Source organism: Komagataella phaffii, chromosome 1 (assembly GCF_000027005.1).
Source record: "Komagataella phaffii GS115 chromosome 1, complete sequence".
NCBI lineage: Eukaryota > Fungi > Ascomycota > Pichiomycetes > Pichiales > Pichiaceae > Komagataella > Komagataella phaffii.
In genome coordinates, this window is record NC_012963.1 from 2,774,847 (window position 1) to 2,798,491 (window position 23,645).

At 43.4% G+C, this 23,645-nt stretch overlaps 9 protein-coding genes across 9 annotated transcripts; 4 read left to right on the top strand and 5 right to left on the bottom strand.

Moving 5' to 3' along the window:
* Positions 1–577: 577 nt before the first annotated feature.
* On the top strand, positions 578–2,251 carry PAS_FragB_0061 (Phosphoenolpyruvate carboxykinase; the record flags this gene model as incomplete). Its single annotated transcript, XM_002490827.1, has 1 exon — positions 578–2,251. The coding sequence occupies one exon, from the start codon at positions 578–580 to the stop codon at positions 2,249–2,251; it is 1,674 nt and encodes a 557-aa protein (XP_002490872.1).
* A 150-nt stretch (positions 2,252–2,401) lies between these two features.
* PAS_FragB_0062 (putative transporter) lies at positions 2,402–3,784 on the bottom strand (the record flags this gene model as incomplete). The annotated part of the gene is made up of 1 exon (XM_002490828.1): positions 2,402–3,784. One exon carries the CDS (start codon positions 3,782–3,784, stop codon positions 2,402–2,404), a length of 1,383 nt encoding a protein of 460 aa, XP_002490873.1.
* A 183-nt stretch (positions 3,785–3,967) lies between these two features.
* Positions 3,968–5,287, top strand: PAS_FragB_0063 (Polyadenylation factor subunit 2; the record flags this gene model as incomplete). The annotated part of the gene is made up of 1 exon (XM_002490829.1): positions 3,968–5,287. One exon carries the CDS (start codon positions 3,968–3,970, stop codon positions 5,285–5,287), a length of 1,320 nt encoding a protein of 439 aa, XP_002490874.1.
* Positions 5,288–5,340: 53 nt separating this feature from the next.
* PAS_FragB_0064 (6-phosphofructo-2-kinase) lies at positions 5,341–6,411 on the bottom strand (the record flags this gene model as incomplete). Its single annotated transcript, XM_002490830.1, has 1 exon — positions 5,341–6,411. One exon carries the CDS (start codon positions 6,409–6,411, stop codon positions 5,341–5,343), a length of 1,071 nt encoding a protein of 356 aa, XP_002490875.1.
* Positions 6,412–7,004: 593 nt separating this feature from the next.
* Positions 7,005–7,532, bottom strand: PAS_FragB_0077 (Phosphatidylglycerol/phosphatidylinositol transfer protein; the record flags this gene model as incomplete). The annotated part of the gene is made up of 1 exon (XM_002490831.1): positions 7,005–7,532. The coding sequence occupies one exon, from the start codon at positions 7,530–7,532 to the stop codon at positions 7,005–7,007; it is 528 nt and encodes a 175-aa protein (XP_002490876.1).
* A 303-nt stretch (positions 7,533–7,835) lies between these two features.
* Positions 7,836–11,801, bottom strand: PAS_FragB_0065 (Putative ABC transporter; the record flags this gene model as incomplete). The annotated part of the gene is made up of 1 exon (XM_002490832.1): positions 7,836–11,801. The coding sequence occupies one exon, from the start codon at positions 11,799–11,801 to the stop codon at positions 7,836–7,838; it is 3,966 nt and encodes a 1,321-aa protein (XP_002490877.1).
* Positions 11,802–12,965: 1,164 nt separating this feature from the next.
* PAS_FragB_0066 (Putative transcription factor) lies at positions 12,966–13,574 on the top strand (the record flags this gene model as incomplete). The annotated part of the gene is made up of 1 exon (XM_002490833.1): positions 12,966–13,574. One exon carries the CDS (start codon positions 12,966–12,968, stop codon positions 13,572–13,574), a length of 609 nt encoding a protein of 202 aa, XP_002490878.1.
* A 2,450-nt stretch (positions 13,575–16,024) lies between these two features.
* Positions 16,025–20,275, bottom strand: PAS_FragB_0067 (Mucin-like protein; the record flags this gene model as incomplete). The annotated part of the gene is made up of 1 exon (XM_002490834.1): positions 16,025–20,275. One exon carries the CDS (start codon positions 20,273–20,275, stop codon positions 16,025–16,027), a length of 4,251 nt encoding a protein of 1,416 aa, XP_002490879.1.
* A 1,160-nt stretch (positions 20,276–21,435) lies between these two features.
* PAS_FragB_0069 (Hypothetical protein) lies at positions 21,436–22,038 on the top strand (the record flags this gene model as incomplete). The annotated part of the gene is made up of 2 exons (XM_002490835.1): positions 21,436–21,572; positions 21,804–22,038. The coding sequence occupies 2 exons, from the start codon at positions 21,436–21,438 to the stop codon at positions 22,036–22,038; spliced, it is 372 nt and encodes a 123-aa protein (XP_002490880.1).
* Between the last annotated feature and the right edge of the window lie 1,607 nt (positions 22,039–23,645).

Genomic DNA, 23,645 nt, shown 5'->3' on the forward strand with positions numbered 1-23,645 from the left:
ACGGAGCGTAGGTTCACGGAAGTCAAGTTAGAGTAGTCGGAGAGTTTCGGGTGATAAGAATTTCCCGGGTGCTTTGGAGTGCCAAAGTGACTGAATCAGGAACTAAAAACCCGGGCTAACGGCTGAAGGCCTGTGTTCAGTGCACTATATTGTATTCTAGTCTGGGGTAGGTTGAAGTTTGGTGGATTCACGACTCCGGAGTGATGGAGGGACAATACCGAAGATGAGGTCTTGCGAGTGGAAAGATAGGTTAAGAATAATTAATAACATTGTATGAAACAAGATGGGGAGACAATTTTAGCTATCGATCCGTTATCATTGGTCGAATGATGACTTGGAACCTTATTTGCACTTTTTTTGTCAGGTGTTCGCCGAAACTTAAAGATAGTTTTATTGATGTGTGCCAAAAATGTGGGGACAAAAGGTCCTCCACCCGCCATCCCCCGGTCTCATACAAAAAAAAAGAAAAATACCTCTACTAGTCCGGGGTCAAGGCAAGTCATGATAGGCATATAAATAGGGGCAGGCTGGCCGCCATTACGAATTAGATTAACCTTCTCATAGATTATTATCCACAATGGCTCCTACTGCTATAGATTTACAACAAGTGTCTGATGAAGACTACCAAACCAAAATAAAAAAGGCTACCTCGCCTTCATATTCTGTCATTGCCTCTCTGGGTTTAAACCCTGAGGCAGTGATCCGCCACAACGCTGCCGTTCCTACTCTTTACGAGGACGGTTTGTTGGAGAAAGGAACTGCCATCAGTTCTACTGGTGCTTTGATGGCCTACTCCGGTAAGAAGACCGGAAGATCTCCAAAGGACAAGAGAATTGTCGACGAGGAGACCTCCACCGAACACATCTGGTGGGGACCTGTTAACAAGAAAGTTGACGAGCTGACCTGGAAGATTTCCAAGGCCAGAGCCATCGACTATCTGAGAACAAGAGAAAAGATCTACGTCATTGACGCTTTCGCTGGTTGGGATCCTCGTTACAGAATCAAGGTTCGTGTTGTTTGTGCCAGAGCTTACCACGCTCTGTTCATGAAGAACATGTTGATTCGCCCTACTGAGGAAGAGTTGCAGAACTTTGGTGAACCGGACTTCACCATCTGGAATGCAGGCCAGTTCCCAGCCAACGTCCACACCAAAGGTATGACCTCTTCCACATCCGTCGAGATCAACTTCAAATCCATGGAGATGGTCATTTTGGGTACTGAGTACGCCGGTGAGATGAAGAAGGGTATTTTCACTGTTATGTTCTACCTGATGCCAATTCGTCACAAGGTCTTGACTTTGCACTCCAGTGCCAACCAGGGTGTCCAGAACAAGGACGTCACTTTGTTCTTCGGTCTTTCTGGTACTGGTAAGACCACTCTGTCTGCTGACCCTAACAGAAAGCTGATCGGTGATGATGAGCACTGTTGGTCAGACAACGGTGTTTTCAACATCGAGGGTGGTTGTTACGCCAAGTGTCTGGACCTGAGTGGTGAGAAGGAGCCTGAAATTTTCAATGCTATCAAGTTCGGTTCCGTTTTGGAGAACGTTGGCTACGACCCAGTTACCAAGATTGTTGATTACTATGACAAGTCTATTACTGAGAACACCAGATGTGCTTACCCAATTGACTACATTCCATCTGCTCTTATCCCATGCACTGTGGACTCCCATCCTAAGAACATTGTGTTGTTAACTTGTGATGCTAGAGGTGTTTTGCCTCCAATTTCCAAGCTAACCAACGCTCAAGTCATGTACCACTTCATTTCCGGTTACACCTCTAAGATGGCCGGTACTGAAGACGGTATCACAGAGCCAGAGGCTACCTTCTCTGCTTGTTTCGGTCAACCATTCTTGGTTCTGCACCCTATGAAGTATGCTCAACAACTGTCAGACAAGATGATTCAGCATGAATCTACCGCTTGGTTGTTGAACACTGGATGGACTGGATCTTCTGCCACCAAGGGTGGTAGCCGTTGCCCACTGAAGTACACCAGAAGAATTCTGGACAGCATCCACAGTGGTGAATTAGCCAAGGCTGAGTACAAGAACTACCCAACCTTCGGTCTACAAATTCCAAAGGAAGTTCCAGGTGTTCCTACCGAGATTTTGGATCCTTCTAACAACTGGGTTGACGGTAAAGACAACTTCAACACCGAGGTTAGAAACCTGGCCCAACTTTTCATGGAGAACTTTGAGAAGTACGCAAGTGAGTGCACTACTGAGGTTATCCAGGCCGGCCCTCAGTTGTAATTGCAACAGGATAATATTATTTGAACTTTGAAGTGTATATATACATATTTAACTTTGCTCATTGAGAGATTAACTTATTAACTATGACTGGTTGTAGAGGAGAGAGTTTCTCTGAGTTGTTTCGTATACCTATTATTTTCTTTTGATAGTCTATCGTCTTCCTTCGGACACTTGAGCGCTCACCACACTTTCTGCGTCACTGTCTATAACGAGGTCGTCCTCTTCGTCCTCACTAATCTCATTCCAGGACCCGTAGATCAATAGACCAAATCCAAGTACGACGACCATGTCACCAAAGATCTGTGTCCAGCTCAGCTGAATACCGAAGAGTAGCCAATCCGTGATTCCCACAAACAGGATTGTCACTAGGGACGAAACCGAAGAGAGAACAGGAGAAGTTAAAGAAGTAAGGGCTAAAAATGAACAACTGAATAAAAGGTTTGATAACACTGACAAGCCAACCAGGAGCCAAATGGTCCCACTGTAGTCCAGATTGAACTTATGGAGTCCGGTGAAATGTGCAAATACCAGAGGAGCCCAGAAGAGACCAAAATTGAATATTCCAATCACTGACATAGCAAAGTTTGACATAGATGCCTGTCTTCGAGAGGAGATTAAGCTTGATGGACAGCAGAGGTACTTCTTGTAGAGAACCTCGTAAAGGCCATAGAGTACGGCACCCACTGATATGATGACATTTCCCACGAACCTATATGACTTGTCATTTCCAGATTGATCGTCATCGGAAGGCACAGCAGGGTTGTAAGTGACAATAAAGACTCCGAAAACTGCAATTATTACGCTTGAAAGTTTCAAAAAGGAAAACTTTTCACCTAGAAGCGGAATTGCAAAGGCATAGGCAGTAAATGCGGAACAATTGTAAATGGCCGTAACGTCGTTACTTGTGCTCAAGGTCAGGGCAAAATACCACGATGATCCAGCCACATTCAATATCAGTGTAATAGGGATACTGGTCAGCAAGATATACTTTATGGAATTGGAAGTGAAGAAATCTCTATAGGTCTTGGGGTGCTTTTGCGGTTGATAGTCGAGAGGCATAGAACTCTTGAAGCCTGGAGAACAGCTTTTAGCTATGAGCTCTGAGGTGTGATGGATATTCCTATGCTGGGCCTTCACTGAACTGGCAAAGGTACGTCTAAACCCTTTCCACTTGGTACCAGGGACTAAGCTCTCGTAACCTCGTAGATGTCGGATGTACTTGCGAGTGGTCTTGAAAAAGGCGATAGAAATGAACTGCAACGGCCAGAGCACAAACCACGATCCATGAGTTAAATATAAAAGTAGAAACGGTTCATTGAATCCTTCGGAGTACACGAAAGACGTGATCTCCGTTTGACTGACAAAAGCGGCAATGGAAATTAAGAAGAGGAGGAAGACGAAAACGATCTTGCCTTTACTGTACACGATCCGCCCGCCGTTGGGTAGGGAGGGCTCGTTGTAAGTCAGATCTCGTTGAAATGTACCCCGTGCATTCTTCCTAGAAACCTTATCCATTGTTCTATAGTCGTTCATGAATATGGGATCAACGACAACAGGAGTGGTAGAAGGAGGTGTGTTCAAGCTGCATCTGGCGGCCCTTCCTTCTAAACTACCGATTCGCGCTCCACCTATCTATTTTTCCTCCGACTCTGGCCAACATCTCGCCCCAGAAACAGGAACCCCTTTCAGCTCATACTCCATTGCCCTTCCCTCTCGATGTCAGAAGAAGAGGAGCGTAAGGTCGCCCATAGAAGAACGGTTGATCATGGCAATCCCATGGGAAGATGGCACATATTGCGATCGTTAGGAGTTACAAAGCCGAACAAAAAGTTTCAACACTTGGGGATAGTTCGACCAGAATCCTCTTATTTGATAGATCTTTTGCCTCCTAAAGCGTATCCTCGTTATCCGGCCGTCAATTTACCTGGTAAGTTTGTGCATTTGAGTGCTAACAAAGCCAAGCATGCTATTCAGGCCATTTCGTGGACTCCAGAAGGTCGTAGAGTCCTGTCGGGAAGTAATAGTGGTGAGTTCACACTATGGAACGGTATGACCTTCAATTTTGAAACTATCATGCAAGCACATGAGAGTGCCATCACAGCTATAAAATATTCATACAATAAAGAATGGCTGCTTAGTGCAGATCAAGATGGGACCATCAAGTATTGGCAGCCTAATTTTAACAATGTCAACATTATCAAAGGTGCCCATTCTGATGCTATCAGAGATGTTTGTTTCAGTCCAAATGATTCCAAATTTGTCAGTTGTTCAGATGACAATACGCTGAAAATATGGAACTTCAACAATGGGCTACAAGAATCCGTTTTGGCTGGCCACCATTGGGACGTTAAATCCTGTGACTGGCATCCTGACCTAGGACTGATTGTCAGTGGCTCAAAAGACAACCTACTTAAACTATGGGACCCAAGAACAAGTCCCGGAAAATGCATAGCTACACTTCATGGTTTCAAGCATACGATTACAGCAACAAGGTTTCAAAATACAGAGTCGTCCACGAAAAGATTACTGGCGAGCGGTGGAAGAGATAGGTCAATCCGTGTATTCGACCTGCGGAAAATGAACGACGTCTACGTCAACAAATCCCATGAGTCTGACGTTTCATGTATTTCGTGGAACCCCATCCATGGTAACCTTTTGACCAGCGGAGGGTACGACGGTTCAATGAATTATTATCTTCTGGATGATACCCTCCGTGGGCAAGAAGAGCAAAACATGGAATTTTATCACAAAATTCCCTATGCACATGAAAAATCTGTTAACTGTATCGAGTACCATCCCTTAGGCCATTTGCTGGCAACAGCAGGAACAGATCGTAGTGTAAGATTCTGGTGTCGAAACAGACCCAATGACCCTTACGCTTTCAAAGACACTACTTATACTAATGAGAAGTCTGGAACAACCTGGTACTACGAGTTGGACAGCCAGGGGCAGCCAACGGAAGAAAGGAAGGATGCACCAACTCAAAACAGGATGGAATCTTTGCCTGGTTTAGGTCAAGGCCAATGGGGGCAATAAGCATAACGAAGTTTCTAATCAAATTTCTCTATTTACGTTCTATTATATTTAAGTCACTGTGTGGAAGCTGTCTCAGCGGAGGTTGCAGCAAAAGCTAAGGGAGTGCTCACTAATGGGGCATACTCACTGGCATAGAATGATTTTAACGTCATCAGGTATGTGGGGGCGTATTGGGTCCGGTATTCCGTAACGAATGAACATATCAAAAGGAATATAGGATCTTCTAATGAAAAGTCAGTTTGCTTTGCGTTTTCGAAGTTGTAAATGATTTCTTCACCAACGTTGATCATTGATAAATATGGTAATTTTAAAGAGGCTAACTCCTGAGCAGAGACAGGTTCAAAGTGTGACTCGTAAACTTGGACACGGTTGAAGAAATCTTTAACGGCAACGTCTCGAGGAATATGAATATAGTCTGCATTCTGGGCTTTCCTCTCGATGTTGAAACGACGCATAGACTTATTAGTGCACTGAACTTCCAGGATCAATGTTTGGATATTGGTAGATGGTGATACAGCATGAATTTGCTCCAGCAAAGACTTTCTTCTTTCACGCGTCGAGTTAGTTGCGTCCAAGATGCCTATGTCAACGTGGTCATTTTGCAAGTCTCCCAATAGCATAGCCAGAGTGTCTCTTGCGAACGTTTCTCGCAATCTTCCGTTTGTTGAAGTAGAGCCGAACTCGAAAAATCCACTATCTGCTCTCTTCGGGTGCTGCGACCGGCGCACATTCCCGGCGTTGTATATCTCAACTCTGCATTTTTGCTTGGTTCCGGTTGTTAGATACTGCTTGAGCTGACGAACAACGGTGGATTTGCCACTAGCAGGAAGTCCGACAAGTAGCACACACCATTTGACGTCGGAGCCAGTGCGCAAGGATGGCGAAGTTTTCATGGTTGCCACGCCGGAGGCCTCGGTGGCAGTTTCTGAAGCGATATCGACGACCTCATCGTCGAGTGCAAAGTTTGTGAATTTGAAATGCAGACTGTTCAACTCGTCATCGATCACCTCCGGCACAAACTCGGGCGTCAGAGTGTCGACGCTGTTTGGAGTGGCGTACAACGAGGATATGCTGGTTGTTGAGTTGCTTTTGGACGATTGCAAAGAACGCCTGAAGAACGTCATTAAGCCTTGTTGTGGGTTTATAATGCGATAAGAAGGTTAAGGCTACAAAGAGGAAGAGCACGTTTTGTTGTATATAAATATTTTTAGAAGAGTCGAGCAATAGAGCCGCATGCGAGTTTCTTATTTTTGTTCCCTTTTCTCGTAATGGAAGATGTTTTTCCGAGAGAGATTTTCCGGCGAGAAAGAGGGGAAAGGACTTTTTGTTTACCATTTTTGCGAAGGGAAATATGGCCACTTTCGGTGGTAATTGGGTGATTTTTTACTTTTTTTTATAGATAAGTTTGTGATAATGAAATTCATTTCACTTTTTCATGCTCTAGACAATCGTTTCACTGTAGTAACGCGTCTCTTTTCAAACTCACGTACTCTCTCACCTCAGCCCCTCTTTCTCGTTTTGCTGAGTGACCGGAATAACTAGCTCAGTTCCAACGCCAACGTTCGCGATGCCCAGCATAACATGGTTTAATTGCAGAAATTGCAAAAAAAAACGCCAGTAGGAGGAATACGGAAGCCGATATTGAAACATCTCACCTGCTTACTCCTTCGATAGGAGATGTCGGGGCTGAACACCGTTTTCTTTCGTCCTGTATGTTTCAGAAGAAACTAAAGTTTTCAGGGCCAAACTCAACCGAGCCGGTAAGACAGGTGATAAACTTGTCATCTGCCGTGAAGGCACGAGCAAAGACTGTGTACTTGCCTGGAGGGACCTGCTGAGGGATCTCCACTTCTTTCGTTAGCTCGTAATGGCCTTTGTCTAGAGGGCATTCCAAGTCGACATTCTGGATCTCGCTGCAGATGTCGAATGTCTGATGAATTAATTTAATGTAGCCATAAGTAACATCGATTTCAACGTAGGCGCCTTCGGTGACGGCAACATCCAAATCTCCTATGGCGGTGATGGTCAGATTAACACCCCTTTGAGGAGGATTTGGAGACAAGTCTACCTCTTTCAGGGTTAAAAGTTGTTTCTGGGAGACGTCACAGTTGGCGATGGGGGAGTCACCTGGGACTGGCTTGAGGTCTTGACCGGGGAATGTCAATTTACCCTGAAAAGGTATCAGAGACGCAGATGCGGTTAAGGCAAGCAGAAGCAGGGTTGAAATGCGTACTAATGCTAACATTTGATGGTGGAGAATATCTGTTTTGCTTGGTTAACGAAAGTTGGACAGGGTGTGAGGGGTAGGATGGTTAGTTTGTTGGGTTTTAGTTGCTGCTTTTACGATAGATTAATTAGATAGCATAATTCGCGGTGGTTATTAGGTAATGGCCATGAGTAGTTTGGCGGGAGGTTGCTGGACGAGATAGGCAAGGGGCTCTGCGAGGTGCGATCAGAGGCACTGCGTAGCATCTACTAACGATTGACCCGTTCAAAAGATGCTATTAATTGAATTACAAGTAGTACGCAACGTTTATAAATGACAATACTAACTCATTTTTAGCCGAATGGCAAGGAAGACGTAACTGACGAACCGATACACCACGAAGCAAACAGCTAGTGCTCCCATGAAAGCAGAAAAATTATGGTCCAACCGGTAGTATCTCAATACATCGTCCCCAGTAGATAAGGCACATTCATCTCCAATCTCACATTTGAAAGTCTGACCTGCAAACCCTAGTTTGGCAACCACTCCCACTATGTACTTTAAAGGGTTGATCCAGTTCCAAGCCTTAAAGAATTCTGGCATATGGATCGACATCACTCCTGCCATGAAGATTCCTATAATCAAACAGTTGGAAAGCACGTTGATGGCCACGTCCAATTTGTTGAACAGTGTATTGAATAGAATACCAAAAGACTCACCGCAGTTCATAGCAACAAACGAGGCGTAGAAGGTGGTAAAGAGCATTCCAGCGGTCCTTGGAAGCCCAATAACCATCACCAGGAACACTGCGTAGAGAAATGAACAAAATAGTTCGAATGGAATTTCCAGCAAAAAGTATGAAGCAAAGAAAGATTCCAAAGAGTAGATCTGATCCTCCCATTCGTTGTACAGCAGCTGCTTGACCTGTGGAAACAAGCTGATGTTATTAATGAAGCCGGCATAATAAAGGTTCAGAACTTGAAAGATCAAACCCAATCGGTTGGAAATACCATCAGCACCATTTTTCAGAGGAGCATAGAATAGAGCATGGATGACACATAACGCCATCACCTGGTATAATCGAGCAGCTACGACTCCTTGATCTCTGAAAGTGGTCAATGTTAATCGCTTGATCAGTACAGGCAACGAAACGTTATCTGCAGCCCGGTTTTGGTATAAATGAGAAAATTGGGCGTCGAACTGATCTTCATTGCTGATTTTGATAGTGGTGTTAGTCTGAACCCTTTGGAAATCAGACTCATGGTTCTCTTGCCAGGTTTCCACTAAACGTCTCAGTCTAGCATCACTTTCTTCAGGTCTCTCGTCGATATTGTTAGAAACCATATCAAGCACAAAGTCAGCAACGTTAGTCATTGGAGGGACATCGTAACCCAGGCTAGAAAAGTAATCGGCGATCTTTACGGCGCTGTCGTTGTAAACGACGTAACCTCCTCTAGCCAATAACACGACATTTCCAAACTTTTCAAAAATCTCCTTCTTTGGTTGATGAATAGTCATGATTATAAGCTTATTCTGCTCTATAGCATATTCTTCTAGAGTTGACAAAATGGAAGAGCTTGTAAAGGAATCAAGTCCGGATGTCGGCTCATCCAGAAGTAAAATTTTACTATCATCCAGTAACTGCACTACAATGGAAACTCTTTTTCTCTCACCTCCACTAATGCCCTTAGTGTAATCATCACCAATAGGAATATTTTGGCAGTCCAACAACCCAAATTTCAACAAAAGGTCATCGATGATTCTATCTATGCCTCCATCGATTTGTTTCTCCTTTGGCAATCTCAATTGAGCTTGAAAGTGAACGGTTTCTCTCACTGTCAACGTAGGAATCAATGCGGAATCATTTTGCAGAACATAGGAGCACAATTTTTTTAAAGGTTTATCCATGCTTCTCATGGCAATATCATTAACAATGACCTCACCTGTGGTGTAAAAGTTGCTCTCCTTAGATAGTCGTCCTGCAATATAGTTAAGCAGAGTGGATTTTCCTGATCCAGACGGACCCATGATAGCGTTCAACCTTCCAGGAATAAATTTAGCATTGACATTGGTCAATAATCGCTTGGATTTTGCGCTCTTGGGAGTGTTTTCCACTTTTTCAACACCAAACTTCAAATACCGGTTATTAATGTACTTCCAGAGAATTGTAAACACACCTAGGTTCAATCTGGAAGGATAGACGTATAAGGAGACATTGCTAACGTAAAGATTCAAGGAAATCTCTCGTCTTGCAGTTGAAATGGCATGAAAATTATCATCAGCTGGAACATCCTTCTCCTCATGTTTCTTCCTATCCTTGCTCCTTTTGGAAAACATGTTGGAAGTGATCTCTTTGGACATCGAAACTTCAGTGTTCTTGTATCTTAGAATAAATCCAGAGAGAACCAAAGTTCCTAAAAAGAACGCTAATAAGACACAAATTGGTAGAGTAATCCAATTTTCTCCAAATCCAAAGATTTCCAGTTGGTATATTCCCGAGTACTCCACACAGGCATCCCCTTCGGTTGGACAATCTCCCATCCAATCAGTAAACTGGTTCGACATTAAACATCCAAATGCGTACCAGAAATGTGCACAATATTTCAGCCATCTGACATACACCGGCATAGTTTTGGCGTTGATGAAGTAACCACACGAGGAATTTTGCAATTGGTAGATCACATTACACATCAAACTTGAAGAAGCAAAGTCAGATCCAACAGCAAAACATAGAGTAGCCAACGCAACAGCACATAGATTGACAAATAAGGTAACGACAAAGTAGATCAGGAAGTTCGAAGCTCCATTGTCTGTTCGAAGCCCAAACATAAAATATGTTATTAGAGCAAAGAAAATGGAAGTAGGGAAATCCTCAATGGGGAACTTTGCTAATCTTCGACTTATTATCCATCCGGTCACAGACACATAACCTTCACTATTTTCCCTGAGAAAAGCTTGACCATCGAAATCCCAAAGCCTCGTTATTTCTAAAATCATTGGCACGAAACCAATAAGTTCCAGTACAACATAAACTTGAGAAACAATGGATCTTATTCCTCCCAAGTCTGCGGGAGGCTTGAAGAACAACCAACCGCAAGCAACTCCCATTATTAAAATAGAAAAATTAAACGTGAGCATGGAACCTCTATCTCTAAGTGAAAGTATGAACGTCCTTTTAGTCAAAATTCTAATCTGTTTGATAAGAGTGATTCTCTTTTCGATTTCTGTGAGTGCTTTTTCCGAGTTGGAAGAATGTGTAAAAGAGTCCATAACTTCTACACCTTCATCCAAAGTTGACGGTTCATGTTTCTCCCATTTGGAAGCCAGATATTCAATTCTGGCCAAACTTTGAGACTCGTTCTCGGGGGAAGATGAGTCCTTACAAGAAATGTCCAGAAGATAGTCAGTAAGGTTGACATTTCTTGGAATATCGTGTCCAATATTCTTGAAGTATTCAATAGAGTTTAATGGGGAGCCATTATAGATGACTCTGCAACCTCTCGTCAGAATGCAGATCCTGTCAATCTGTTCAAGGATCTCATAACGTGGTTGATGAATAGTGAGTACAATGGTCATACCAAAGTTTCTGGACAATTTATGAAGGGCTGTGATAATTCTGAAAGAGCTGGTGGCATCCAGTCCCGTAGTAGGCTCATCCAAAAACAATAATCCAGGTTTGTTCAACAACTGCAGGGCCATGCTTACTAGCCTCTGTTCACCTCCAGAAATATAAATTGATCCAAACGAATTACAGATGATCGACTCACGAATTCTGTCCAGCCCTAGTTCAACCAAGATACTTTCTACTAGCTCTGTTCTTTCTGCATTAGTATAGTTACGGGGTAATTTCAGCTTGGCAGCGTAATCCAAGGTTTCGTAAACGGTCAAATTTGGTAGAAAGAAATCGGTTTGGGACATGTAAGCATGTCTGATTCTTTCAATGTCAGTATTCTCATTGTATTTGATCATACCACTGAACAGAAAACTTTTATTCTTTGTGACTTTTTGTGATAAGGTATTTAGCAAAGTTGTCTTCCCACTTCCCGAGGCACCTAGGATCGCTATCAGTTCACCTTCCTTCAGGTCAAGGTTCACATTGGAAATGATCTTCTTTTGAGGAAGCGCTTCCTCATCAATGGTGTTGTCTTTTTCAGACTTTCTCAGCCTCTTTAGAAGAGATTGTTTCTTTTTTTGGGCTTTGAGTGTTACTTGAAGATTTCTCACTGTCAAACGGACTCTCTCATTCTTTGGGATATTCAGAACTTGAGAGGACTTTGACTCAGAGGGACTCTCCTTTTCCGAAGACATGTAAAGTGCAAAGGATCAAAAGTGGCTATAGAGCCGGTTAGAGGTGAATTGAGTGTGCTATTTAAGGACAGAAATTAATTAGTCAACCGATCATAGAAGACCCTCAAGAAGTAGTTCTTTTCTTGCTAATGGGGTCCTTTCGCATCTGCATACCCAAATAGGAAGTTCGATGAGTGGCAGGTATCACCTTCTTAATGCGGTGTGGCTATCTCTCGTATAAACTACAGTCTCAATTTGAGGAGAGTTAGTCACTTGGAGAACAATTGAGAGGCTTTAGATAAGAAGTTTGAGGGGACTTTCAGTGTAAATGGTTGCTTAGAGATCTCTCTTTTAACGTAGGTCTTAGTAGATTACCAGACTCTTTCAATTCTGGGGTAGATGAGTCACTGTACTTGACTTCTTGCGTCTTCAATAAAATTAAGAAGTTCAGGGTCTTAAAGAGTTAACGCCTGTACGGGCTCGTTGGCATAGCCACCCGTCATAAGATGACTGACATCGGGGAAGTAAACTGAGGGTTCTTCATACACGATTAAGTAATTGAAAATCGATAATGGGAATTTTCCCGGTTCAATGGTTTGACAATACTTATATTAGTAATAGTGAGCTGTAGTTGATTGGTAGAGTTTATTTCTTCGACACTGCCACAGTGTTTCGCCGCAATTGAAGAGGCCATTGGGTCGTCTTCAGGCCGCCCTAGTTAAGTTATTACGATTGACAATCAACAAGAAAAAAAATCAAAAGACCAGTAGTTGGGTTGTATGGACTCTGTTGACCTCTGCCCGTTTTGTCTCTCTTGATACTTTGGTATCGTAAATGGTATCAACTGTTAACTTGACTCCTCAGCACCATTACCTGTTACTAAGAAAATAAATCATAATTAGCAAGAAATTACTATCTACGATGGCCTGCTAAAAAACCCCCTTCGACCCTCAGGCCTTCCAGAGTCAGATGCCATTTCAACTCCACTATGTCTGCCTAGTTCAACCTCTAATCCCCATCCTGTAATCCCCATCCTGTGATTCCTATGTGTCCAGTCATGTGACCTTTTTTGCGCGTTTTTTTTCTCCTTGAAAACCGTCAACTTGGAGATTGCTTTGTCATCTCTTACATAAGTCCCCAATTGAAAACATCTAAAGGTGGAGTAGATAAGAAGTCAATAAAGAGATGACTATTAAAGGCGGTGTACAGAAACCTACAGCTCGATCGAAACCGGCTGGCGAAAGCCATTTTGACGTTGGTAACTTAGCTGCTGCTGCTGTTGCTCATTCTTCAAAGCAAGAAGTTGACCAACACGATGCCATCGCATTATTGAAGAATGCTGGAGTAGAGGTTAATTCGGTGGTAGGTCCAACTGCATCCTCTGGACCCCCAAGACCGACTACCACTCAAAGAACCTCCTCCAGTGGTAAAAAGGTGGTCAACACCAAACGTGCTGAGCAAAATAGAAAGGCGCAACAGGTATTCCGAAAGAAGAGGGAAGAACAGTTTCAAGAACTGGAGAAGAAGGCTCAATTAGTGGATCATTACAGAGACATTATCCAAAATCTCAAAAATGAAATAATGACTCTCAGGGATTACACTTTAACGTTGCAGAGCAAGCTAATTGAGCACGGAGATAACACTATCGGGTCTAACAACAGCAGTCTCTCGGCCGTCCTCTCCAGGTCTTACCTGGGAAAGCTCAATAGTTTGGGGAACTTGGGAAAAGAAGAGGAGCAGGATTCTAACAAAAACGGAGAAATCAAGGAGGAGACTCTCGGCCTGATAAATTAAGAAAGTTGTGTTGTTTGATTTGTTGTTTTTTTTAGTTTTTTTATTGTATTTTAATGGCTTGACTTGAATTTCTCGTGATTTCGTGTATCGCAGCAGTTGTGACAATACACGTTGGACGCTTGAAGTAGCGGACTACGTGGCTCTCAAGTTTCAAAGTCTTCTGGCTCGCACTTTCATGTGTTTGACTTCGGGTCCTCTCAAGGCAATCGTAAGCCTAAAGTACTATACATGACTTCTTGGAATCGTGTGCTCCTGATCTGCCAACACAGAAGTCGCAGAACTTGATTATAGTGATTATCAAGTCCATCCCAACAGAGTTGCAAGTGGACGAGGAGAGACTAATAGTCATAATCCCAAATGGTTTTCGCGCTGAGACAGAATGCGTCTGTCAAGCTGATCATGCTTAGAAAATGCGAGATCTAACACTACGCCAGGGTGTTCTTAAAGTGAATCTGAACGTTGCAAAATTAAAAGGACTTTCAATCCAAAGCTAGGACCAACTGAGTTTTCATGGATCCTGGACCTATTTCCTGTACTGGTAGTTTGAAAGCATTTAGGCTCAATTTGGGTCTCAAAAGGCGACATTGTTCGTGAGGCTAATCCATTGAATGATTTGACACCACCGTCACTTCTCAAGCTACTAAAGGATGGCAAAGAAATGTATGCTGAGCGTATATCTCTTTATCAAAAATTGACTTCATGAGTAGCTGCAAGCACGATGCGTCACAGACGATGAGAGGTTGGTTCGCAGACTCAGCTTCATATTCATATACCAGCTCAACTATATCTTGCTCAAGAAATATCTCTCTAATACAGGTCAAACACCCAATACAGCTTCATTTTGGACCATCAGGCATGAAAGTGTACGCTTAGGGTTCTGGAGATTTGGCAGATGAGCGTTCCATTTACCAGTGTTTCGCATCCAACGTTGATACTACATTTCGAAGTTCGAGTCAATCAAGCCAGAAACATCACAGATTCACAATTTTGACAACAGCGTTTATACAGGCAAATACCTGACTTCAGTGGCCCATGAAGCGGTCTGGTTGATACCACAAATGGAAACATTTGTATTGACTGTGTCCTCTCAGGCCTTAAAGGAAATTTGGAACTCCAGTGCCACTTTCCCCCCAGTAAATACTTCAGATATAGCTTTTAGACTAGTATTTACGTTGCAAAAGAAGTATGGACTTGAAGCGATGGTAGTTTTGTTGCCACCAACCTCTAGTTAGAATTACTGACTCATCTAGTTCAATAACACGTTACACAACCTTACCTAATCAAAAAAAAAGTGGCAACCAAGGACAACATGGTTAAAATGAATTCAAAAAAAGAAACAAAAATTCAAAATAAGACGCCCAGCTTTGAGAAAGCTACTCCTTTATTATGTTTTTGGTTTCCTGGTTTACTAGGCAGGTCAATCTTACAGGCAGATAAATCGTAGGTTTGTAACGACAAATTGCGAAGTCTATTACTTCAAGGCAGGGTGGAAAAGAAAACAATAATATATTTGCCTTCAGTCCAGAGAAACAATTACTTCCAAAATTGTCGAGCGGTGGGCGAAGTTTTGTGTCGGGCCATAAATCCAAAGAGCTGCAGAAGCATGCAAGTTGTGCATCAAGTATTGGGTTACCAAAAGTGGCTATGACCGCCCTTCGAAAAAAGAAACTCAATTTAGGAATTTCATTCCGGAGTACTGGAACGATACAGGGAAAAAATTAACCGAACCAAAACAAATCCACATGCAACCAATTCACTACTGTCCAGACCCTGACGTTGTTTCATTTTTTTTTTAGCAACCAGCTAACGATATTGAAACTAGGTAGTCAAATCTTCGTGATTCAGAGGAGAAAACACCTAGAAGACTAAGCTAAGATTTTGTATGTCTTGGTTGTCAAAAGCTCGGCTCTATAAGTACTAATATTCCATGTAAGATGTAAATAGGCATATACGCATGCATAATATTCGTGAAGAAAAAAGACTGCAGAAAGTGTCACATTTGAGATTTGTCGATGCACGCCTATATTGCTGTCCAGAATTTTCTGGTTTGTCAGCAACAAAACAACAGAATCAGCGTATTTGGGCATCTGGAAAGGCGAAGCATGTAGCTGACACATATGGGTGGTTAGAATGTTCAAAAGCGAAAGGTCACACAGTTGTTTAATATCAGTTCGCTGTATCCCAAAGAATTTTTTAGTCGGGCCGTTCCAGCTGCAAAAGTCCCTTACCATTTGCAGCTGGTACTCAGTTCCGTAGGCAATTTCCAACGAATATACCTCTGCATATTCATGCACTGAGGAAATACCCATCCAAAATAAGCTACCAGATAAGGAGAGTTCCTAAGGGGAGGAAAGAGGTCTTACTGGAGTTTACGGTCTTATGTTATTGAAAATAAGAATTAATTAAAAAGTCTAGATGAGTAAATATACAGGAGAAGTGTTCATAAGTGATCATAAGAACAATGCATTAACAATCAATGCCGCAACTCCACTAGCCACTGAAAACACCAGATTATTGGCAGAGCCCTCGTAATAAGAAGCAACTGGAACTGATGACGCTTGAGCGCTGTAAGATTGTGTTGTAATGGCAGGTGGAACTGGGCTTCCTGATTGAGAGTGGACACTTGAATCAACTGGAGTGGCAGCGGTAGTGTGTACTTCCTGTTGTTCATGTTCCAAAGGAACATATGATGGTACCACAGTTGTAACAGATTGTCCGATGGTGATAGTTTTGGAAACTACACCAGTCTCAATAGTAGCTTGAGTGCAGGAGTGAGAATCGCAAACGTCTCTAATGATAGTAGTTGTTGATGGTGTAATAGCTTTAGTAACCTTTGAATGTTCATGTGCGCTTGAGTAAACAGAAGCAATAGGAGTGTGAACTGTGACTATGGAGGCTGTTCCATCAACTGTGATTGTCTTTTCTACGGCTCCGGTCACAATGGAAGTTGTCAACGGGTGGGATCCACTGTTGGAGATGACAGATGTTAAAGTTACAATTGATGTCTTGCTTGGTTCAGTTGGCAGAGGGGTGTAAACTGTGGCGACAGAAGCAGATCCTCCAACTGTGTACGTCTTCTCTATAGCACCCGTTACATAACATGTAGTCTTTGTAACAGTCTCATCTGCATAGATGGTAGAAGTAACAGTGACTGGAGTTGGCTGCACAGTGGAAAGAGGAGTGTGAATTGTAACAATAGTAGATGATCCTCCAATTGTGTACGTCTTTTCTATGGCACCAGTTTCATAACATGTAGTCTTTGTAACAGTCTCATCTGCATAAATGGTAGAAGTAACAGTGACTGGAGTTGGTTTTATGGCTTCGATTGGTAGAGTAGTGTGAACAGTCACGACAGTTGGGGATCCACCGACAGTAACAGTCTTTTCGATAGCACCAGTGACATAGCATGTAGTCTCAGTAATTGTCTCATCCGCATAGATAGTGGATGTGACAACGACAGGAGTTGGAATGACAGTCTCAGTGGGCAAAGGACAGTATGTGGTGATGACTGTGGTTCTTCCACTGGTTGTAATGGTTTTCTCAGTAACACCGGTTATGATTAAAGATTTGTAACAAGTCTGCTCGCCACAATCGGTGGTTGTAAGTACTGTTGTTGACACATCGGTGGTAACAGTGGCAGTCTCAAATGAACTAGAGGAAGATGGAGAAATTGAAGTTGAAAGAGATGGCTCGGATGTTGAAGAAGGGATTGAAGTTGATTCCTCAACATATTCAGTAGAGGTAGATTCTTCAGCATCCTCGGTGGAGGTGGATTCCTCAGCATCCTCAGTAGAAGTGGATTCCTCAGTGGATTCTTCAGCCTCCTCGGTGGAGGTGGATTCCTCAGCATCCTCAGTAGAAGTGGATTCCTCAGTAGATTCTTCAACCTCTTCGGTGGAAGTGGATTCCTCAACCTCATCAGAGGAAGTAGATTCCTCAGCATCCTCAGTAGAAGTGGATTCCTCAGTGGATTCTTCAGCCTCTTCGGTGGAGGTGGATTCCTCAGCATCCTCAGTAGAAGTGGATTCCTCAGTGGATTCTTCAGCCTCCTCGGTGGAGGTGGATTCCTCAGCATCCTCAGTAGAGGTAGATTCCTCAACCTCTTCAGTGGACGTAGATTCTTCAGTAGACTCCTCGAGTTCTTCGTCAACGGCAGAAATATTCTCAAAGTCGCCAGTGGAAGTAGACTCCTCAAGAGCCTCGGTGGAGGTAGATTCTTCTGTAGATTCCTCAGCTTCTTCTACGGAGGTAGATTGCTCAACATCGTCAGTGGAGATAGATTCTTCTGCTTCCTCAGTGGAAGTGGCTTCCTCAGTCGATTCGTCAGTTTCGTCGGTGGAAGTTGGTTCCTCGAACTCCTCTGTAGAAGAAGATTCAACCTCTTCAGTTGGATTCTCGAATCCTGGTCTTCCCTGAGGAACATCAGTGGAACTGAATTGTTCAGTGCCCTCAGTGGAGGTGGATTCATCAACGTCATCAGTGGACGTAGACTCATCAACCTCATCAGTAGATGTGGGTTCCTCAGTGGATTCTTCAGCCTCTTCAGTAGAAGTCAATTCCTCAGTGGATTCTTCAGTCTCCTCGGTGGAGGTGGATTCCTCAGTGGATTCCTCAGCCTCCTCGGTGGAGGTGGATTCCTCAGCATCCTCAGTAGAGGTAGATTCCTCAGTGGATTCCTCAGCCTCCTCGGTGGAGGTAGATTCATCAACCTCATCAGTAGATGTGGATTCCTCTGTGGATTCTTCAGCTTCCTCGGTGGAAGTGGATTCCTCAGCATCCTCAGTAGAAGTGGATTCCTCAGTAGATTCCTCAACCTCCTCAGTGGAAGTAGACTCCTCAACCTCATCAGTAGATGTGGATTCCTCAGTAGATTCCTCAACCTCCTCAGTGGAAGTAGACTCCTCAACCTCATCAGTAGATGTGGATTCCTCAGTAGATTCCTCAACCTCCTCAGTGGAAGTAGACTCCTCAACCTCATCAGTAGATGTGGATTCCTCTGTGGATTCCTCAGCCTCCTCGGTGGAGGTGGATTCCTCAGCATCCTCAGTAGAAGTGGATTCCTCAGTAGATTCCTCAACCTCCTCAGTGGAAGTAGACTCCTCAACCTCATCAGTAGATGTGGATTCCTCTGTGGATTCCTCAGCCTCCTCGGTGGAGGTGGATTCCTCAGCATCCTCAGTAGAGGTAGATTCCTCAGCCTCCTCGGTGGAGGTGGATTCCTCAGCATCCTCAGTAGAGGTAGATTCCTCAACCTCCTCAGTAGTAGCAAAATCTTCAGTGGATTCCTCAGCATCTTCAGTAGAGGTAGACTCCTCAGCTGATTCTTCAGCCTCCTCAGTGGGCGTAGAGTCTTCAGCAGCGGATGACTCAGAAACACTTTGACTGTCGGTGCTGGAAGTTGATTGCGGTGTACCAGTTGCAGGACCTATGAGACATTGATAATACCAATCGTTCACATAGGTACAAACTCCTTCTGCACATTTAGTTGCTCCAGAATAATTTATACCACCGCATTGACCATAAAGTGGGACTTCTTCTTCGGACTCAGCCTCTCTTGGAAGACATTCGTAATACCAATCATTCACGTATGTACAGATACCATTGGCGCAGGTAGTTGAGCCAGTGTGACCAATACCGCCACATTTTCCATGAAGTGGCACTTGTTCTTCTGTTTCTGTAGTTTCCTCCTCTGTTATCTCTGCCGCTGGAAATTCAATTTCGACGTCAAACTCGATAGTGGGGATTGCTTGGTTACCAGAAGTAGTCGATTCAACGACCTCTGCGGAGGAAGTTGTTTCCACAGTAGAGGTCAGTCCAATGGATTCCTCGGAGGAAATAGACTCCTCGGTGGTAGTTAACTGTGAGAATACTTGGCTACTAGATGCTTGGGAAGTTGTGGTGGTAGATGCACCTGGTTGGCATTGGTAGTACCAGTCGTTCACGTACACGCAGACTCCTTCGGCGCAACTAGTTGACCCAGAGTGGCCATTTCCACCACATTGTCCCCAAATCGGGACCCCACTAGTAGTTGTTTGTGTGGTTTGGGTAGTCACTGAGCTTATAGCAGTACTGGATGATGACTGAGAACTCGTTGAAGTTTGAGAGCTTGATGTAGTTTGAGAACTGATAGCGGCAACTGTGGAGGCGGCTGAGCATCCAGAAACAGAGTGCTTGAGCCATCTGTAAACGGCATGGTGCTTTCTAGAAACTCCATCCTGCATGTTATCACAGCCAATGTCATAATCGTAGACACTAGGGTATGGCCAGGAACTGCATTCATCAGTGTCAGCGCCTGCTTGACACCATTCGACTTGGATTTGGAAAGGATACATCTCAACATGGCAGCCGTCAGCAGAATCTTTAGCATTCACTCTGATTGTAGTTGACCAACTAGAAGGGTCATTGATTTCATAAATCTTGGAGTTTCGGGAGTACACCACTTTAGTTCCAGATACTGGAGAGTTAAGGCCGATAACTTTGAGCTCTCCCAAACTCCTCAAATGCAAGGACTCGGCTTCATAGCGAAGAGTGACATCGTAGACATTATCACGAACCCAAGTTGCACTAGACACGTATATATTTGAGGGAGGGAATGTGTTCTCCCACTGTCTGGCATAACATGCTGGTTCGACATCAGACTGCTCTGCGGCGACAAAGGCACCTAATATTATACCAATGAAAAGTTTTGTTAGGGATAACATCGTGCAGTCACTGTAGTTTCAATTAATGCAAATAGGGGTCGACAAACTTGGGAAAAAGATCTTATTTATACATGTTTGCATCTAAAACGAAGAAAGTGAAAATAGTTGCGTGCTTCGATTTGCACTCGTTTCTTTTGTGGAAAGATTATGCCGGCATCATGCATTCGTCAAAGTTAATACATGCACCGTCTCTGCAGCGATTGACTATTTGTCGTTCGCTGGCTTGCTGAAGAAAAAAAAAAAGAACTTTTTTAGTAATCAGCGAAAGAACGCATTTCCCTTTACGAACATTTTTTTCTTTCGTATGCCCGCCTATGCATAGTCACGCATTTGCAGTAGACTAAGAGGTGAGTCTTTTTCGTCACCTGTGGTTGCAATAAAGAAGGAAGAATGGGTTATTGACCAAGGACTAGCCTGTCAAAGAACTCTGCTAAGCAATAGTAAATGGGACGCTTCACAGATGTTTGGATTTTTTTCTGTGACTTTCTCTCGTAACTAAAGGCAATCTGGCGATCTAGCGAATTGTTGCCTGCATGAAGTGTTAAACGACGCATAATTTTTTGGGTAGGAAAAAGTAAATTACTACTTGAAAAGGAGATAATAAGTTTGTTGAGGGAATTCTAATACCTATAAACACGGGGGGCCTACCTTACGATCTCATGCATCTAAAAAAGATCATCTCTTATCGTGGTCCCCTCGGTAGTAGTATTTTAGGGTATGGTATGTAGTCTCGTACCCATTGGTGGATTAGACTAGGAGAGTAGCGGACCGTGCTCCACCTTCAGGCCAAAACATCCTGGTTTTGGTGGAACAAAAATTTTCTTGAAGTTACTCCTTCAGAGTTGAGAGTTCATTAGACGTCTCGAAGATCCCTTTACTAGTTGTGTTGGCACTATCAAATTAATTAATACCTTGATCATGCCTCTTTGTAGATGGCATTCAAGTATGAGGCTTTTACATTTTTTTTCTGCTTTTGTATCTTCCGTCCAACAGTCTGTATGCAATTTTGGGACGTATGCGTTTCAGCGTTCTTCCTTGGCGCAGTAAAATTGGTGACCCCATTTCAGATTTTCGGTCTAAACTGATTCGAGACTCTGCGAAAGTGCTAATCCCGAGATTCCTGACCATAATTCTTAGTTAATATTTGGGGCTAGAAATGCATGACTTCAATTGATAGCTTGGGCTTACCCTTAAAGTTTGGGCCAGGCTCTACACTGTTGCGAAACGTCATTGGGACATGTCCTATTGATCATCAAAAGCTGAGCAAGGATAAAGCGTCACCTTTCAACACTGAAAAGTAAACAGTATACTAAGAAAATAGAGCCGTTGGGTGTCTCTTGGTAAAGAATGAATCTAGGCTTGGGATTTTGAGAGGTTTCTCGTACTGAAATCTTGAAACTAACTGTGGTCGTTTCAAGTGTACTATAGCTCTAGTTGGTCGCTATTTTTAGACTTGTTTTAAGTTTAAGTGGTCAAACATGGAGGCTGACGTGTGCTACGACAAGTTTCAGACTTAGGTTCAACAAAGAGAAACTGTCATGACAATCTTGGCTTTCTTTTTAGCGGCTATACTGTCGTGGCATCTCCCTGTCAACAAAATACGACAAATGCATCAGTGTGAGTGCATTAGGAGATGTTGGGTATTGGGGTTGTTGAAATTCAACTCACTTCAAGGAGCTCATCATCTGTCGAGTTATTTCCTTTCAACCTTGTTTATCTTGCGATGGTTGCCATCCCCAACAAATATTATTACGAGCCAGTAGTTTGTAGTCACCCCCAATGTTTGAAAGTTGTAACCAGTGAGCACGTGACCATATTGAAAGAGAAAAATAATAAGGCCATATGGAGCCGTATTCGTCCGCAATTCCTAACGAGACATGCAAAAAGGGTAATTTTGTCTTTGATCTAGGGTATAATCCTCGCGGGGCACAACAATAAAGTTTGTTGTTAATCTTCCATGCATAAACATGCGTCTTACCTATAACGCCCACACCCCGTGTTGCCAGACTAATTCTTTTGCTCTGAAAACTAAAATCAGTGGCAAACCATGGGACGCACTCATACTCAGGAAAGGTTTAGGGAAGTGTTCTCTTGAACAATTTTCCTCCCTACAAAAAAGAACAGTATTGTAGACCTAATTTATTTGAATAGATTCTCACACTTTGCCTCTAGATCTTCACATAAGGCAGTGCTTTTTGTAGGCTCTTGGTTCAGGCTTAACTGATACAGTTTCGTCTAGAAGAGCCTGATTTCCTTCTTTGCCTGCGATTTTGTCAATCTCCTGTCCTGTTGAAAAGCTGGACAATTTGACAGATGAGTGAAAAGCATGTATGCGCGAAAGATGCCAGATATGGCTACACTTAGTGCCAAAACAAAAAACAGCTTCAATAAATAAAAATAATAGTGGTAGGATCTAACATCTTACCAGAAGAATATGTTAATAAGAAGGGCTATGACACCGTATACTGCCGTACTATGTACAGCGTTGGCGCCCGCCACTTGTGTGGAAATTGGTGGTTCGATCGCTGGCGTAACAGGCGCACTGTGTGACTGAGTGCCTACAACTGAGTCGCTGATCGAAATTGATTCGGTACCAGGAATTGGAGCGTGTGCTGGGACGGCGCCGCTGGTTATAGTGGTGATTGTTAAAACATCAGTAACCACTGTTTTGAATTCATCACTAGTTTTCCTTCCAGCTTGTTTGGTTTCCAACGGGGTATAAATTGTGAGGACCGTAATTGTTCCTTCAACGGTGGCTGTCTTCTCTATAGCTCCTGTCACATATTCGGTAGCTTCATTGTCTGCAGCACCAGGGTGTACGGCAGAAGTTATGGTCACTGGAGTTGGTGTAATGGCTTCAGGTTCCAAAAGAGCAGGGATAGTCAAGACTGTCGAAGTTCCTTCTATAATAATCGTCTTATGTATGGCTTCTGTGGCATATTCGACTGTCTCCGTAGTTGTGTTATTTCCGTGAAGTGTGGATTGAACGACCGTTGAGGTAGGAACAGTTGGAATCGGTTTACCAGAGGGCTTCTCAGTTGGCTTGCCTGTTGGTTTGTCCTTTGGTTTACCAGTAGGCTTACCAGTAGGCTTACCGGTAGGCTTACCAGTTGGCTTACCGGTGGGCTTGCCCGTTGGTTTGTCCGTCGGCTTATCGGTAGGCTTGCCCGTTGGTTTGTCCGTTGGTTTACCAGTTGGCTTATCGGTAGGTTTGTCCGTCGGTTTGTCCGTTGGCTTACCAGTAGGCTTACCGGTAGGTTTACCAGTTGGTTTGTCCGTGGGCTTACCAGTTGGCTTACCAGTAGGCTTGCCCGTTGGTTTGTCCGTTGGTTTACCAGTTGGCTTACCAGTAGGTTTGTCCGTTGGCTTA